Source organism: Stegodyphus dumicola, chromosome 5, assembly GCF_044657685.1.
Source record: "Stegodyphus dumicola isolate Sdum_Otavi_A_Nest chromosome 5, ASM4465768v1".
Taxonomy (NCBI): domain Eukaryota; kingdom Metazoa; phylum Arthropoda; class Arachnida; order Araneae; family Eresidae; genus Stegodyphus; species Stegodyphus dumicola.
The window spans coordinates 106,583,484-106,603,379 of record NC_140772.1 but is presented as its reverse complement, the minus strand read 5'-3'; the positions used below and the strand labels follow the sequence as shown (position 1 = coordinate 106,603,379).

Here is a 19,896-nt window from a genome sequence, read left to right as displayed (position 1 = left end):
TCTTTATATACTCATCTTAGATTTTTAAAACAGCTCTTCTTCTATAAAGCAGTACATATCATTAATGTTTCCATTACTATCTCTTGTTAAGACTCTGAACTAACATTTTGGCACCAAACAATGTCTCGTTATCTGAAAATACCAAAAAATTAACGCACTGTATTTCTTCAATTCTAATATGGCACTGATTACAAGACCATCCCTCAATTTCAGTTACACAAATACAAAAACGACTTTAATTTAAAATCTTTTTTGTGGGAAAAAATAATGAAATAAAATGCTGAAAGCTATTCAGCAAATATTTTTCTAATAAATGAACTGATTTACTAACAACAATATTCAGATTCAAATAACTGATTTGGAAACAATTATTATTTCAAAATAACTGGCAATTCAGAAAAATCTGAGAATTCTAACACATACCTTGCTTTTCATGAAGTTTATTTGGGAATAAATATGCATCATACAGATGATGAAATAAGGTAATATTTAAAATGTACACAAAACTTATACAGTAAAACATGGTTTCTTAAACTGTGGATCGCAACCCCATGGGGGTCACGGGACCTAGAGCAGGGGGTCGCCAAAAATTTCAGTAGTTTTGATATTTCTTTAACTTACTATAAAAATTTTACAGTTACCAGATTTGACATTGTCATTTCGTCTGTTAAATATTTAAAATTTTCCCATTGTTCTATCTTGAAATTAGAAATTAAAGTTAATGATCTAAAACTGCAATAGTATATTACAGTACAAGTGAAAAAATTTGACAGTTTCACTCACATGTGTGTCGAATTTGCACAATGCTTATGGGCGGTCCCACAAAATTTTCATAAATATTATGGGGTCCTGGGGTCACACACACACACACAAAAAAAAAAAAAAAAAAAAAAAATCTCAGGGATAAAAAGGGGTCATTATTGAAAAAAGTTTAAGAAGCCATGCAATTAATTAAATTTAATATTTTTATGTTATGCTACACAATAAAGACAAGAAAAGTAACACAGTTACTTTTCTTGTGTAGCATAACATCAGTTTTCTTAATATCTCATCATTTTTCATAATAAAAAATATGCATAGGATGCTTAAAAGTGTAAAATAGTGAGTTACAAAAAAGAGGGGGAAAAGCAAAAGAATACCATTCAGCAGAAATTTTACAGCATCTGTGTAAAGCTCCGGAAACATGTAATCCAAGATTATGCTGTAATGCTTCTTCAGAATCTAAATACAATAAGTCAGATTAAGTCTGATGAAATGAAATTATAAAATACTTTTTATTTCTTTTAATACAAAGCATTGTGACAAAGCAATGAAAACCTAAACACATAAGTGTTTCTGGAGCTCAGTTTCTAAAACTACAGTAAAAGTTTTGCTCAAGAAATGCAGAATGCGTAATATACATGAAAATTACAGATGATTGAGGGTATAAAAAATGGACTTCATGTTAAAAACGACAAATGAACAGAAGAAATTTTAGGTCTGAAATTTAAAAAAAAGTCATCTTATTCATTATCAACTTGGTAAATCATACAGTACAAAGTCTGAGATAAGGACTCATTGGGACTTCGGTGATTATGGATTTGGGATTTTTCTGGATATTAGATCATCAGTTTAAATCTAATAAGACAGCATGTAGAAATTATAAAATAAAAAATATGAAATCAAGATTTTTGAAATATGAAGCATTTATGATATAAAAGGCATCAAAATTTATACACAAACACACAAAAAAAAAAGCTTAATATTTATTTGTTTACTTTTTTAAACATTTCTTATCAATTCTTTCTTTAAGTTGTTTTTTAGTTGCTTCGTTTTTTGTGCAAATACTTTCCCTTTAACTCTATACATACATATAATTTCTTGTTCAGTTACAAAGTTCCATTATTCATATCCTGTAATTACCATATTAAGAATCAGTCGGCAATCAAAATCTTTTCATTTTCAATAACCTCTCTGTCACTTTCCACTACCGATTTTCTGGTTCTAGAACCTTACTAAAGATTTTGCCATCTGTTAACAGATTAATGATTGGCTACCTGTTAGTTCATTGTCATCACAATTAAAAACTTCTCTTATATCATCTTCCTTTATTACCGCTTCTCCGCATTTCTTTACAAAATCCATTAATTGGAAAATTTCACCATTGGTATACTATCTTGTTCATCTTTTCGCAGCACAATTTTATGCTGTATGTAAATTTTATTTCAAAACTTTCACTGTCAATATTATATACTGTGTTAAGAACAAGAGAAATTCAAATATGTAGCAAATAAAATAGAAATATTTGCAGTAGATAAGAACTATATTTAATAAATGTTAATGTTTTAAAAATCTAAATACAATTACTGTAACAAACAATTATAAAATTAACACTTCATTTACTTATAAAGGTTAATTTCAAAGACATACACTTCCTATTTTTTGTATAAAATGACTAAAATATTACTTATATAGACTGTAATAATACGGTACAAAGTCCAATATCCAGACAATTTGGGACTATGTGATTCCGGATCATCATTTTAAATCTGCAGATTTTACCATCCACTAGTTGATTGATGATTGGGGCACTGTCATCGGCATGGGAAACTTCTTTACATCATCTGTTTTTTATTACCCTTCTTCACAAATTCCATTAATTGGAAAATTTTTTTGTTTGTGTTATCTGAAAACTTTTAAATTCGCACCTATGATCATAAAGCTTAGCTATCATTCACTATACACTATTTGCAACGCATAATGAGATTGGTAACTAAAGACATGTTGTTCTGGTAAATTTTATGTTGCTTCAATCGTACACTGAGGAAGTTAAGCCTGAATTTATACTAGTTATTTATTATTAGTAGTATATTATTTAGTTATTTATTACATCTATTTCTTGCATGGGGTTAAAGCTTATTCCCAAATATACTTACTGAAAGGACAAATCAGTTACTCTTAATCAAACAACATTAAATGTAATTATTTGTTTATTAATATCATTTATAAAATCTATTTTTTGCAAATGGAAACAAATTTCTGTTTAATTTCTCCTCATCAATACACTCAACAGTTCACAGAGCATTTTGCTTAAGTCTGTAATTGTTGGCATGCATAATGTCAACATAAAAAGGTTACCATGCTGTTTGATATTCAATTAATAATATTTAAAAAAATGTTTCAGGCATTGTTGCATGAGTAAAGCTGCTATGGGTTGACAGTTATATAGAGATAAAAGCAATAATAAAAAATTTTGCCAGATTGATGTAAAGGTTAGAGATTATTCAATAGTTTTACAATCAGCAATGAACTTCCGTGTGTACAGGGAATGTTTAGGTTTTTGATATACTCCAAAGCCAATTATTCATCAAAAGGACTTATGCTAATAAATGATTGTATTTCTTCAACACAGAGGTGTTTTATTTCGTGCCAAAGAGAAATTAAAAAGCATAATCCTCCACATACTTTATTATGAAAAAAATGTCTCTTCAACAGGCATGAAGCATTAAGCATATGCTACAATGAGACGTTACTGTTAGAATACAATTCCCCCCCCCCCCAAGTGCTGGTCTGGAAGTCCAGATCTCGGACTTTGTATTGTATTACTACCACAGATAAAATGAATTATGAACTTCAATTTTTCACATTTCTGTTAATTATTAATATTTTGTTAAAACTTACATAATACACAGGAAGAAGCTGCTCAGGGAGATTAGAGTCAAGCAACAGAACAGTACCACAAATTGCTTTGAAAACATTTCTTCTATCACAATAACCAACTTTCTTTTCAGTTAACCAGCAATAGAGATTAATCTACATTAATAAATAAAACAAGCAAATAAAATAAAACATACACAAATTTTAAAATTCACTGAACTGTTAAGGCAAATACATGTACAGGGTGATTATAATTAAGGTTGCGATTTCAAAACGCACTAACTTTAAAACTACAGGTAAGAATGACTTGATATTTTATCAGAGGAATCCTGAGGTGATGGAATTTCGCTTGATGAAGGGGAATAAAATAGTTTCAAAATTTGTTGATATATAGCACTGTCAATGACCATATTACTGTTATGTACTTATAGCCGAAAGGAAACACTAGACTACAAGGGTTTACAACATTTTTATTAACAAAAAAAGAAGAATATGTATTTACAGAGAAAACAGCAAGAGTGACATGAACAAACACCTTACAGATGATTAACGCATACGTTGTTCAATATGCTCTCCTGCTTGTTCCACTGCTAATTGAAAGCACAAAACTGCAAGGTCCATAACAAATTGGAGGGAATCTGTACTGATGCTATGACTGTGATGTATGATGCTTGCCTTTAAGTCAGCCTCATTCACAATCAGCCCACTATAAACAACATTCTTCAGATATCCATAAAGCCAAACGTCATATGGGTTAAGTTGGGAAAGTGTGGTGGCCACACTGTTGGAAAATGGCTATCATCCTCAAAATGAGCAATCAGTAGCTGCTTCACACAAGTAGCAATGTGCGGAGGAGCGCCATCTTGAATGAATATTATGTGATCCACACATTCACTTTGCTGTAAAGCCGGAAGGACATGGTTATGCAAAAGTTCTTCATACTGCTTACCAGTAACATTGCAGGTAAGGGGATCTGCAGGTGTTATCTCTTCGAAGAAGAACAGACTGACATCATATGCTGCCATTATTCCCCACCACAGAGTGACCTTTTCAGAGTGAAGAGGTAATGGTAGTAGTGAGACCGAATTCTGGGCACCCATATCCTGCAATTTTGTGTATTTACAGAACCTCGCAAATGGAAATGAGCTTCGTCAGACAACAGAATGTTCCAAGGCTATTCATTATCCACTTCCATCCCGGCAAGAAATTGTAGTGCGAACGATTCAAGTGTCTCCAGGTCAGCAGGTAGCAACTGCTGCACGTGAGATATCTTATATGGATAACAAACAACACAAGATGTTCCGTAGGACTTTATGCACTGTGCCGATAAACATATCCAACATTTGGCCAATTACCAATGGCACTGCTGATTCCTGCATCACTGTTTGTCTGTTCTTGTAAAGCTATGGCTAGATTTTCCACAGCTGTCACCGAAACTGGTTTTCGTCTTCTACCTCATTTCATGTCAAATGAACCGACCTCCACGAATTTATCTGTCATTTTCCACAGGTCATATGTGGTGACTAGGCTGAATTTTATGCCTTTTAATGACTGGAACTTCCTGATAGCTGTTAACACACAGCCACCCTTCTGATAGAAAAGTTTCATGGGAAGAGCATGATCCTTCTTCGTCATATTCATGATGAAGCACTCAGACACAATATTATGTGTGTCATTAGTGCTCTGCAATTTCATCTTACCCATGCCTGCAGTGCGTATGTTACATCTTAGTAATTTGCATACCAACAGCAATGTGAAACCTGACAGCGCCATCTATCGCCATATTTTGAAATGAATTTTTTCCTTCTCCAAACACTATTCCAGTGCCTCACAATTGTTCTAGTAAAATATCAAATCATTCTGACAAGTAGTTTTAAAGTTAGAGCATTTTGAAATTGCAACTTTAATTATAATGAATAACTTTAATTATAACCAATGTATTTAAAGCAGAATTAAAATCAATGATGAGAAGGAACAAAAGGTAATCAGACAATTCAGTCCCCCCCCCCCAAAATTATTTTTTTATCTACATCTACTTGTGTCCCAATTTGGGTTTTGATGAATGAGTTTATATTTGTTAGCATGCAAGGCTATTTATTACTGCTAGCTTTGTAAAGTATTGGAAGTTACTTTTTGTCTATACATATTTAAATTTTCGAGACCTTACAAGTAGCAGTTACTAGTTTTTATAAAATTTTTAGTTTTCTCGGGGGGGGGGGGGGAGACTTTTTATAAACCTTTAATTTTTACCCTTTGCCTGTGTTTTTAAGAGTACAAAGATGAGAAATTATCTACACACAAAAATGTAAAGAATTGCAGTATAACATCTAATTAGATTTAATCAAACAGCATTAAAAATGTTAATTTAAAACATACCAGGCAGGACAAAAGAAATTTTAAATAGTCTGCCAGGAATACTTCATCAAGTAGCAGTTCTAAGTATTAGAAAACAGGAAGCCACTGCTGTACTGGCTTCTTGGTTTGGCTATAAAAAGCTTGTAAGAAAAATTTCTATGAAAAGCTCACACCAATAAGATGTATTTTAATGCCTTAATTGTGTTACTTTTTATTTAATTTTTAAGCTGAGATAAACTATTACATGCATAAACTATTACGTTTGTTGTATTATTAAGTTTTATTAACCACATAGTTCATATTTAAGAGTAAACAGCAAATTTCTAACTAAGAATTAGTAATAAATACATTATTTAAATACATCATAACATAAAATGTATTCTTTAATACTATATTCTTACCTTACTAAATAGAACGATCACAGAACTTGGTGAATACTTCATCACAGAAGACAATAAAAATGTATATACATCAATAAACACTTTGACAGATGCTACGTTAGGTTTAAAGAAATGAAATGCCAGAGACCCAGCTTGTGGTAATTTCAATATTGCTTTGGCGAGGTCTAATAACTGATCTTCTTCACCATCAATGAATTCCTAAAATATTTCATTAAACTGATAAAATTGCTCAAATATCTCAGAATAATGAGTTTAAATAAGTGAATTGAAAATTATACAGAAATTTCTTAGTCAAGTTTAAATATTACTCTTTGTAATAGAAAAATTATACGTTCAACACTGCTTTTATTTTCTCTTTAGATCTGAAAAGTATAATTATCAAAACATTAAAGAGATTATACATGCAAAAATAAAATGAGAAATGAGAATGCATTTTCAAGAGAACACGTACAGATTCATCGTCAGAATTTAGCACTTTTAATTATGGCACTTTGTATGAAACTTTATTCATAAAATACTGAACAGATAATCATCAGAATTTTTATGTTCCTAAAGGTATTAAGGGAAAGGTTTTAGTTACAAAACCTACATAAAACTGTTTTCCTTCTAGATGTACCAAAGTACAAGCAGAATGAAAACTGCTGCCTACATTTTAATTGCATAAGTCATGATTTGAGTGTAAGAAAAACAATGTTGAATGATACAGGTTTTTTTTTTAAAGCAGAAATGCTTTCAGTGATTCAACATTATTGCCTTTTTCAGATGTAGTTAAATAAAAGAAAAATATCACAGACAGAAAGACAGACTCATTTTTGAGAGCTTACTTGTAACTAACCACAGCCTTCTCTATACAAACAGTGAAAAGTAAAATAATGAGCGAGAAAAAAGGTGATTAGAATTTAAATTATTCACTGTGCAGACAGATTACTATGAAAAATGTCAAGGAAATCTAATTCACTAATTAAGGACATTTTAATTGATAATTTTGATGTTTTCTTGTATGAAATCTGAAAGCTCATTTTGTTTATCAGAAGTATCTCAAGCCATATTGACAAGGATGCTGTAAATCTCTTAAGAATCCATGTCAATTAGTTGCTCAATGAATCCATGGTGAGAACCTCAATCAGATGCAGTGGCTCTCAGAAATTGCAGTCCCGAGAAAGGGATGATGTAGAGAAGCAAACTTTGAGTGCATGAGAAATAGATGTGTACAAAGAAAACAAAAGTAAACATTTTACTCATGCTCATGGATGTTACAGAAATGAACATGTAAAAAATAATTTAAGTATGGACAGTTTTTTAAGTATCTAGTGAGTTTTTTCCCAGAAAGCACTAACATTTGAATTTTATAAAATTCTAACTTAAATTTAAAGTAAGAGAATAAGAAATAAAGCTTTGCCTTTTCATTAATGGTTTCTGAAAAGATAAGAAATGATGAATTTTTTGGGGGGAAAGTTCTTTGCTTTTCAAGAAATAATGTATTTATGATGCTAATAGAGCTTATTATTTAAAATTTGGAATAAACTGATCACATAAATGAAATAAGCAACAAAGTGCTAGAATCAACTAACTAATGAAGAAACAAAAGAACTCTCTCTTTAAACTTCATCATATTAATTTTAAGCAATAATAACTTTGTATATATTTAAAGAGATATCCATTCTCTACAATTCAACAGACTAACAAACTTAATGGCAAAAAGTATGAATATGCATGGCATTTGTGTGTTTTTTCTTCATGCATACTTTTGCAGAAAATTTAATTCTGAGTCAAATGATATTGGAACTGTGAAGATAGTTTGACCATTCAAATAGAACTGAAGCTTCTGACAATAAATAAAATTAATAACTAAGTAACAAACTAAGTACTACCTTCAAGATATTTCTTTAAACTCAAATATATTTACAGAATTAAAAAAATAAAAGCTATAGTACTACTATTTCACCATACATAACATAAAATTAATAATAATAAAAATTACCATTTTAAAATAAAAAAATATAAAACTAACTTTTCCTAGAGTGTCAATGGTTGATGCAAAAAACTGACGAGACAAAGATGATCCATCCACAAATTCAATATTTTTTTCAATTGATTCTAACTGCTGATAAAATAGAGAAATACCCATTGCTCTGAGTTTAACAGCATCTTCACAGTTGGAAGTTTTCATTTTCTCTGACAAGGACCTATATTAGAGATATGTAAAACATACACATCTTTTTTACACATGCTGGAAAACTGTCACCAATGTAGATATTTACAGAATATTGAACAACATAAATCAAATAGTGATTGTTAGTAATGTGTTTAAAAATTAAATTATGCATTCATAAAGGAATTATGTGCATGGATTTAAAATACAAAATTTTATTTTTATTAAAAGGTTCATAACATTGAAGCAAAACTCTGAAAAAAGCTTCTTAAAAAGGGAAGAATTCCATTTTCAGAATCCAGTACTATTGGCTTTTATAGCATTTTACAGTACACACACTTTTGCTTTTCTTAAGAATTATGCTTGTTCAGCACTAACTATAGCCAAAAATAACCTGTTTACCAAAATTTTATAAAGCATTCCAAATGCCTGCATATACACATAAATATTAATATCTCAGAAAATATCACTTGCCTTGTAATTATGATCATTAATAAAGGTATAAACTATGAAAAAAGTACCAAACTCTTAAAAAAAGAAAAAGAAAGAAACAAAGCTAAGTTTTTTTTAACATCGAATAATTAAATTTTTCAACCGTTTTGTAGAAAATTATTAACTAATTAAATCTATTAACTGTTCTGTTTTGCTTTTTTACTTCCTTGTATGAAGTAAAGGAAGTATTGAATATGAATAGAAAATTCTGGGTACTGTGTTTCAACAAAAATATACATTCTGACTGCTATCGAATGGATTTTAACGATGTTTTTGTGTGACATCTGTACATAAGGACAGAATAAAGGACTCTTTTTCTCCAAACAAATTATAAAACTGATTTAAAATGGATTCAGGAGAGATTTTTTTCGTGACATCTGTGCATATGTACTTATGTATGTATCTCGCATAACTGAAAAACAAATAGCCTCAAAATGATGACATTTTGTATATGGACTGCTACCATATACATGTGCACCTCCCTTTTGCAATCCGCCTCACCAAAAGTGTATAAATATACGTTATATACATATATCCACTCTGTTACTCGAGTAGTGAGCTCAGTTTCTTTATTCTTATATGTTTGTAAATTATGCATTTTTTGCTTATAAAAATGATTGAATTATGTTGATCTTATCTTCCGGTTAAGGTTTTTATGCCTTTAGTTAACCTGCATGTTACAGTTGTAGAATTATCAACAATTTAAAAGTTCTTTAAGTGCGGCTAAGCCTTTTTTTTTTTTTTTTTTTTTTTTTTTTTTTTAACCGTAGCTGCCATATTTGTTTACACTTGAAACTTAGCAGAATAGTGGGTTTACTGCCAACCTAAAGAAACTAAGCTTCACAACAAGAAAGTAATGCCTTCCTTTACTATTGTGAAGTAAATTATGCTTAATCTATTCTGGAATTACCATTTACATTATTAAATTATCCCATATATTGACTCAGCATAGCATCCACAATAAATTAAGTCAGTTTCTATGTCTTCAGTGTCTTTTTGCCCAGTGAGACCAAACATAAAATTTCAGTTTTGAGCACTGAAAAATCTGCCTTCTTTCCCGCTGGCGGAATTGCTTCTTTTTGCGGAGAAACTGTATTTTAATTGTAAAAAAGTTTTTTTTTTTTTTAAATTGTTTTAACTGTATTTGGTGTTTTATATTTTTCTACATCTTTCAATTTTTAATATAGACATTTTGAGTTTTTATATAATTTCGAATTGGCATGAACTGAGAACTGAATTAACTTAATGAGAAATATATATCTAATGAAATTCGAGGAAATAAGTTTAGATAAAATGCAGGAAAAAATGCATATAATTTAATATTCTATACAAGAAAGTCATGTGGTGTACACAAAGTGGAAGAACTGCCATTATAGAAACTTGCACCATTTATTAAGAAGCAATAACTTATTGGAAAACCTGGTTCAACCAAAAATTTTTCCTCAAGACCTCTTACTAAATATGATATTTTGGACCAAAGTTAATTTAATGTAAATTAATTTTAAAATTGGGGGTCGGGGTGGGGTAGGAATTAAATTAACCGACTATCAGAGAAGAATACAACACAAAATTCAAAACATCTGAATAGCTTATTTTACTTTCATATTCTAACACAAAAATGAAAACAACTGAATGAGCTTAATTTCATTTAATATTCTATCTTCAGTAAAGCACCCAAAAGCAAATATTGTACAGCTGAGTTCTTTTTAATAACAATATTTATTTTTACTCAAGAGAAATATAATTCTAATATAAACACACATTCTTACAGATGAAATAAAAACCAACTGTTACTTCTTTAGAATTCCATCATGTGATTTTTCTCTTACAATGATGATGATGTAAGAGAAATAATGATGCCCAGAAATTCAACAGAAATATAAATGGATAGCTAATGTTTAAACCCTACAGATTCAGCTATCCTAAAGACCACTGACCTCCGGGACACTTTGTAGAGACATTTCGCATTTTTGGAAGCAGACAGAATGAAAAATTAGCAACGCTTTTGCCGGGAATTGAGCCGCAGATCTCTCAATTACGTGCCGAGTGTGCTGACCACTACACCACGAAAGCATGCTAAAAAGGTGGGAGAAATAATTTATATATTCCCCCTTTTAAAGGATGATAGGGGATTAGGAGACCCAATCGCTAAATCCTGGTGGTGGAGAATCACCATTCACCACCTTTTAGTTCGGGCACCACTGTAGCGGCATTAGGTATTTTTGGAAGCAGGCAAGATGAAAAATTACCAGGAATTGAACTGCGGACCTCTCAATATGCTGAGTGTGCATATCACTACAGCATGACGGTTCACTGAGAAGGTGGGAGAAATACCTTATAACTTTACAGTAAGGAGAAAACCCACTGTCTCTTCTATAGCCTCCTCATAAATTGATAACTGAAGAAAGGACATCAGGAATTTTTGGAAACCTTTGCCTAGGTGGCCTGTTAGTTGTAGGTGATTTGTAAGTACTTAGTTATTGATGATTTCTAAATTAAAAATTATTATTAGTTATTGATGATTTCTAATTTATTTTGGAAATACTCTATTTTGTCTTCCTCAAAATACAGATTCACCAAAGGCTGTAGAAGTGATTGATTCTTTATCTGCAAATTTAGTACTAGCAAAACCTTTAGAATTCTCTGCATATTTATCAATAAATCGAGAGTTACAATACGTTATCACACTGAATTTGATTTATTTATTCAAAACAATGAAAATGCTGAACAAGTTTTTAGCTGTCACATCATAATCCATATTTCATACATATATAGATCAGGAAAGAATTTCCACTTTGTGTTCCACAAACACTCAACAAACTGAAGCTTCTTCTCTTTTCAATATTTTATAACTTTCAGAAGCCAAAGAACTACAGCATACATCTATTCCATTTTCCCAGTATTCACATGGTGGGTAATTTTTTACTGACTGAATATCTCTTGTATTGATGATAATAAGATTGATAATTTGATTTATAATAAGATTGATAGCTACTAACTTACTGATAGCTACTACTACATACTACATGCTTTAAAATTATTCCCACCACTGGATATGTATTTTTCTGTAGTATGATAATAATCTTGGGAATTATAATAATTACATCTTCCATAATGCTCATTAAGCTTCTAAGAAAAATTTAAAAAAAAATAGTGTTTGGACTATACTTCTTACTAAAAGAAACATTACATTAATCTTCTTACACAAAAGTTACTAATTCTGTACCATTTTTCACATCATCACATTATAAGGTATTTCTCTCGCCTTCTTAGCCTGCCTTCACAGTGTAGTGGTCAGCAAGCTCGACGCATATTCAAGAGGTCATTGGTTTGAGTCCCGGTGAGGGCATTGCTTATTTTTCATGATTCTTGCTTTCAAAAAATACCTAATGTTTTTAAAGGTGGAGCCCAAACTAAAAGATGGTGGATGACGATTCTACACCACCAGGATTTGGCGATTGGGTCCCCTAATCCCCAGTTGCCCTTTAAAAGGGGAGTATATAAAGTATTTTCCCCACCTTTTTTTTAGCCTGTTTTCATGGTGTAGTGGTAAGAACACTCGGCGTGTATTCGAGACGTCCATGGTTCAAGTCCCGGTAAGGGCATTGATAATTTTTCATCTCTCCTGCTTTCAAAAATACCTAATGTCTCTACAACCTCATGAAGTTATTAACCCAGGCTGATGACAGAATCTTTGCAGTTGCACCAAGCAACAGAATTTTTAAAGTTTAGGAAGGCAATGAGTAATAAAATTTTAAGAGCTGTGGAGATTGTGCCATGAAGTAGAACACTTAGCACAAGCCTTGCTATTAACAACATACATTTAGTGTAAAATCAAGCAAATGGCAACCTTATGTTTGGCATAGATTTTAATCAAAACTCTGTCGATTTCGAGGACAATCAAGCTCATGTTCTTCTTTGTCAGGAGCAAAAAATTCTGCTTCAAGTTATGAAGGTGATCAGGCATAAGCAATTTTTCATCAAGAAAAAAAAAATATTTTGAAAAGAAGAGAGGAACATGCCATCATGGTGTAGTGGTCAGCATGCGCGACACATATTCGAGAGGTCCGTGCTTTGAGTCCCAGCAAGGGCATTGCTCATTTTTCATCTATCCTGCTTCAAAAAATACCTACTGTCTCTACAACATCATTCAAAATAACATTTTAAAATTCAGTAGGATTTTCTTTTGCAGTTTCATACATCCAAAACTTAATGCCATTTTAACTAAATAAGGCTTGGTCAAGAATATCTACGCCAATCACTTCTTGACAGTATACATCGATTTCCATTTTGTTCATTCTATTTCAGAGCAAGCATAGATCCATCTATTTCCACATCGTTCTGCCAAAAAACTTCTGACTTAAATTCATCACATGCATTATGAGAGTTCCTAGAATAGAATATGAAATGAAAGTAAACTATTCAGATGTTTTGAATGTTGTGTTAGACTATGAAACAAAAGTAAATTATGCAGATGTATTGAATTATAAGTTGAATATGAAATAAAAACAAACTGCTAATTTAGAAGTCAAACAACAAAAATCTGCGTTACATTTTCAAATTTTCACAGCTGTGAAATTTCGTAATGTGAAAATATAACGCTGATTTTTGTTGTTTGACTTCTAAATTAATCCTTGTTCGGCATGTTATTGTATCTTAAAAACAAGCTATTCAAGTGTTTTGATTTTTATGTTAAAATACGAATAAAAATTAGCTATTCAGATAGTTTGACTTTTTGTTATTTCTTCCTTGATAGCCACTTAATTAAAATTTTTATCTTGATTTCAAAGTTTATTTATTTAAAATGACAGTCCAAAATGTATGTCAAAATTTGCAAAAGGTCTCATGGGAAATATTAAAGAACTTTAGTAGATGATTTAGATATGCAACAGTATTTTGAAATTATAGATTTCAAGAATGCTATTCTAAGTAACACTGATTATGACTAAGAGTTTTGAAAAGAACTATTAAACTTAATAATAATTGTAAGAAAAGAAGAAAATGCAATCTATTAAGAGCAAAGGCAAAAAGAAGCAATCAAAGAAAAAAAAAGACTTCCTTGCCCCCCCCCAAAAAAAAAAGCAGTCACAAAGGAGAGAAGAAAAGATGAAATGTAACTGGAGATGGAAAAATTGAAAATTAAAGCCAAATGTACGAAAAAACGGGATGATACCAGAAATCCTAGCTAAGAATTTTAAAATCTAGTTCAGAAATTTGATGTGAAAGAAGATATAAATTTGTATTTGGTTCTTTTTGAAAGACAAACCTGTCTTGTCTTCTTACCAAAAAGAAGAATGGGCCATCTAATTTTTCAAACTTCTCTACTATGAAATACATCAACTAACTGCTCATGAACCAGAGGTAATATTCATTAACATACCAGCTGCATTTGTTTACTAATAAGTCAGCAACCACAAATGCCCTCTGGCGGAAGAGACAAAAAGTAGTTAGTTGAATTGGTGCCGCATCTAACATAAGTCAAAACGACAGACCGTCTCCGTATATATTTGAAACATTGTGCTTGTATTGATTGTTAACATGTAAATATTATGTAAATATCTTTCACATGTTAATTAAAATTACAGCAGTGTTTGACAGCGAATAGAAGTTCAAGATAAACTAATGGATATTGAAAGGAAGAAAAGCAGTTCCAGAGCAGCCCTTTAAAAGGTAAGTGAGTTTTCACTCATCTATTAAGTGAGATTTAAAATTTTAATATGTAAAAGTTGATAAAATTTTAACATGGTTCCCGAACAGGTACTGCCAGTAACTGTTGTTTTCCTTAACTATTGAAACTGTCGAAATTCATATCAGTGATATAAGTAATATATATGCATTAATTATTGAATTGCTGATAATTGTTGAATTTTTGAATATTAAATAATGACGGAATTAATCGATACATTGAAAAGGGCTGCCGTTACAAAGCTAATTGACCAAATCAAAACTGAATTATCAAAACAGAAGCTGCAGAGGAACTAAAAATTTCTTTAGAAATCTTAAATGAAAAATTAAATGTGTTAAAACAAACAGATGCTGATATAGACAAATTAATAAACATAAAGGATCTAGAACAGGAAATAAACAATGTTGAAGAATATTGTGAAAGAATAATTACATTTAATTACAAAACCAACGAAAAATTGACAGAAATTTATACAAAACAAGAAAAACTAAGTGTATTAAAATGCACTGAACAGGAAAGTGAAAATATAATAGAAAACATTAAAATCGAAAGTCAACATGTAAAGCTTCCTAACTTATTATTTCGAAATTTTATGGTGACTATTAACTATCAATGAGAAATGGCTCACATTTTGGAACACTTTTTCATCAGCCATACATTAAAAAAAAATGCTTGACGCTGTAAGTAAATTTAATTATCTGAAATCCTTTTTGGGAAGTACTGCGTATAACACCACTGATGCTTTCCATCTACCGAAGACAATTATGAAACTTCAGTAAAACTTCTCACAGAAGGATTTCGAAATAAAGACGTATTGATAAATTTCCATAGAGATAAATTACTGAAAATACAGACCTTTAAAGAATTCTAATGACATTCAAAACTTCCATAAGTTATTCCACTACATACAGAAATATAGTCAATGCCTTGAATCACTAAATATGACCTCAGAAACATATGGAGCTTTATTAACACCCATTTTACTTAAAACATTGCACACAGATTTAGTTTTGAAATATAACAAAACAGTCTGAAAATCAAACTATGATTTGAAGCATCTAGCAAAAAATTTTTTCTGAACAATTAATTGCGCAGGAACGTACATTCTTGACGGTACAACCAAAGATCTCTTCGGCAGTGCCACAAAATCATAACAAAGCAAGTGAAAACACACATGTTGGTTCACACACAGCTGCGGAATTAACGAATACTAGTTTGTGTATTTTCTGTGACTCTTCTGATCACAAGTCTATAACGTGGCATCTTTGTGGACTACTGGGGGGGGAAAGAAATGCAAAATGAAAGGAGTATGTTATTGCTGTTTACGTCCACAACACTTTAGCATTAAATGTACATTTGGAATAAGATGCGAATTATGTAAACCATGACATGCCACTGTAATGTGTTTTAAAAAAGAAAAGGTTTTAACGATTAATTTATCTTATGAAAATGTAATCTTGCAAACTTTAACTGTCAATGCTTAAGGAAATGTTGAAAGCAATTTTATACAAATAATTCTAAATACAGGAAGGAGTAGATCATACATCAGCGCATTTCTTGTGGAGAAATTAAAACTAAAATCTTTAGTTCAGGAAAGTGCAATGCATGGGCTTTTTGGAAGGATAGAAAAAAGGGAAAATCATAACAAATACGTAATTAAGAAATCCAGCAGTGGGATTCACATGTGAAATGGAAGTTATGAATCAAAAAACCATATGCTCGAATATTCCAAAACTGGAGGATAGGGATTGCATAAAAAACTGAAAGGTAACAAATTTTTCCCAGTGATATAACTATCAATGAGAATTCTTGCTTATTTAAAAAAAATAATAATGATGAAATACACATGCTTATATGAGCAGATTATGCCGGAAAACTTTTTACAGGGGAAATAAAACACATAACAAAGAGTTTAAAGGCAATGAATGTACCTTGACTGGACAATATTGGAGAGAATGAGAGTAAAGGGAAAGTTTTAATGAGGTTCTTTTAACTCTACACATTAGTCACAGAAAAATATGTGACCTATGGTCTCTTGATTCTATCAGAATAACTGAACTAGCTCTTTCCCAAACAAAACAAGAAATAGAAAAAGATATAGAAAATTATTTTATCTATACTTTAGAAAGAGATGACGTGAGAAGGTATCAGGTGTCACTTCCATGACTTCAAATTCATTCCAGAATCCTTGCAGAAAAGCATCTGAAGTGTTGCATGAGAACCCTTCAGACCAAGAATTCCTTAAAAGCTTATGAAACTGTCTTAAAGGATTGGGTAGAAGACAGAGTTATAGAACCTGTCAGGCAGAAAGGATCAAAGGGCATTACCTGCTGCATAGGGCAGTTTTTTGGGATAATTCGAGCAGGATTCGATGCATCTGCAAAAGGAGAAAAATTCAGAATCTTTGAACGACTGTCTGGAAAAGGGTCCAAATAATCAATCAATTTGAAATCATTTTCAAAATTTTGACAAAATTTTTAGAAGGAAAGTATACGGGTAATTTCTGATATAAAAAGAGCCTTTTTACAAATAGGTGTGAACCTAGAGGATAGAGATTTTCTTCTGCTCCTATGGTGAGAAAAAGCACAGACTAAAAAAAAACAACTATATATTGGCACCAAAGAGATGCATTCGGCGTAAACGCCAGCCCCTTTTTACTCACAGCCACAATTAACTACCATTTGGAAAATGTACCAAAACAGCATCAGGAAATAGCTTCAAAACTCAAGAAAGCCATGTATATGGATTACTGTGTATCAATTGAAGAATTTAACTCATTTATCAAAGGATCTAGAGAAATAATGGCTACTGCAAAATTTGACTTAAGAGGTTAGAAACATTATAGACTTAAAAATGAAACTTCAATTCAAAATTTTTCTGAAGATTATAAAGAAGTTGTCTCAGTTTTGAGATTGAAATGGGACTTGTTTGAATTTACTTTTTACTGTCACATAAAAGATGAACAAAATCCTGTATTGAGCAAAAGATCTATTCTTTCCGAATTGAGTAAAATCTTTGATCCAATTGTATTTACTAGTCTAGGTACTCTCATGCCTAAACTGATTCTGCAAGGAGTGCTTGAGACAGAAAATTAACTGGGATATTAATCTGCCGAATGACCTAGCAAAGAAATTTTTTGCATGGTCATCTCTCAATTAAAATATTTGAAAGACATCAAAATCATTACACTACTTCTCAAAATAGACGAAAGTACTATTATGTATGTATTTTTGGATGCAAGCAAGGATGCTTATGTGGCCTGCATTTTCCTTAGACAGTAGTGCCACTTGTCAATTGATACAACCCAGAGCTAGAGTTGCTTCCCTAAAAACTCTCACCATACCTAGATTAGAAATACTTGCCTGCAACATCAGAGCCAGAGTTTCTCATACAATAAGAGAAGACTTAAAACTTAAAAAGGTTCCGTTTTTTTACTGGACGGAATCCTACAAATGCCCTTTTTTAGATAAAACAGAAAGAAAAAAAAAAAGGTCCACTTTTGTAGCTAACCGAGTGAATGAGATTTGAAAATTGAGTAATCCAGATCACTAGCATCACATTCCTGGAAAGTTCAACCCCGCAGATTTGCCATTTCGAGGTTGCTCTGCTAAGGAATTGAGAAAATCCGAATGGTGGAAAGGACCAGATTGGATCTATCAACCTCCAGAAGAACGGCCAATTGTAGAAGGAAAACATCCTGACTAAAACATAGTAAATGGAGAGTGAAAACAAACTGTGATTTCAGCAAGCAATAACATGAATACAGGTCAATTAAATCTTTTTGACAATATTTCAAGTTTCGAAAAGATCATAAAAGTCATGTCTTGGATCTTTAGATTCATTAAAAATGCAACTGCTCAATCATCTGAAAGAACTCATCGCAGAATTTCGATCAAAGAAATAAAGGGAGCTGAAAACAATGATTTTCTGATTTATCCAACAAGAACCTTTTAAAGGATTGAAAAATAAGAGAATACATGTGCTATAACCTATCATGGACTCCAATGGCCTTATAAAAGTGACGACACATATGCTTCAGAGAGACAATGATGCTGACTTTCATTAGCCAATTTTACTTCCCTCAGATCACCCATTGGTATTAAAATTGATCAAATTGGAACATGAAAGGCTAAGTCAGGCTGGGGTGCAATACATTATATGTGCTTTATGTGAAAAATATTGGATCATAAAGAGTAAGTACATAAAGTTATCTAAAAATTTGTGTGAAGTTAAAGGTTTGACTCCTCATGCGCCACTACATGATGAAAGAATAACAGATGCCTTAATCTGAGATTATTGGTGTTCAACTGATGGGTCCCTTAATTTTAAAAGAAGGTCCGAAAACATGGATCATCATTTTTACTTGCATAACATAGAGAGCAATTTACTTAGAGATGGTCTCATCTCTGTAAACCGAAAGTTTCCTACAAGCCTTTAGGCGGTTATTGCTCAAATGGGTACTGTGCACTCTGACAATGGAACCAATTTTGTTGGATCAAATAATTTGTTTAAGACCATAAATTGGAATTCTATCTTAGAAAATGCAACAGTTAAAAAAATTGAATGGAAATTTATGCCCCCTATCTTGCCATGGTGGGGAGACTGGTAGAAAAGGTTAATCTGTTATTGATTGACAATCATTTATGACAATCATCTGTTAACAATTATTTGTGACTGCGAGAGCATTATGAATAACTGTCCATTCACGTATTTGTCAGAGGATGTAAAAGACTTGAGAGCTCTCACCCCAGCAATGTTTCTAACAGAAATTCTAGAGACAGGAGTTCCTGAATTGGATCTTCTAGATTCTAAATCCATCAATAAGAGATACACTGTGGGCCAACCAAATTGCAACACAAAGAAAGACAAGATATATCACAACAAAATTTATTTAGTAGATAACATGTTGACCAAGTATCAAATGATTAAATTTATAGACTTCTGTGAAGTGTGGTTCCTTCCAGAATCAGTAGACAGAGTAGCTGCCATTGTTGGAGATCACCGCTGCCACATGCCTAGGCATTGATTCAAAGACTTTGGATGTCTTCTTGGGGTACAGCAGACCAAGCAGCTTCCACACGTTGCCAAAGTTGATCTGGTATGGCAGCTTGGGTTGTAATCTGGGTCAATCGTTTAGCAACCATAGACCACATGTTTTATATCGGTGAAAGATC

At 31.7% G+C, this 19,896-nt stretch overlaps 1 protein-coding gene across 2 annotated transcripts in view; it reads right to left on the bottom strand.

The window, feature by feature from the left end:
• The window catches only part of Epg5 (ectopic P-granules autophagy protein 5), a 342,575-nt gene that overhangs the window by 59,296 nt on the left and 263,383 nt on the right, over positions 1–19,896 (bottom strand). For both annotated transcript variants that reach the window (XM_085816957.1, XM_085816958.1), the window contains exons 32-35: positions 8,404–8,578; positions 6,393–6,590; positions 3,661–3,792; positions 1,140–1,221 (exon numbers count right to left, since the gene is read on the bottom strand). In XM_085816957.1, coding sequence (XP_085673083.1) covers positions 1,140–1,221; positions 3,661–3,792; positions 6,393–6,590; positions 8,404–8,578 — 587 coding nt within the window. The remainder of the gene's footprint in view (positions 1–1,139; positions 1,222–3,660; positions 3,793–6,392; positions 6,591–8,403; positions 8,579–19,896) is intronic.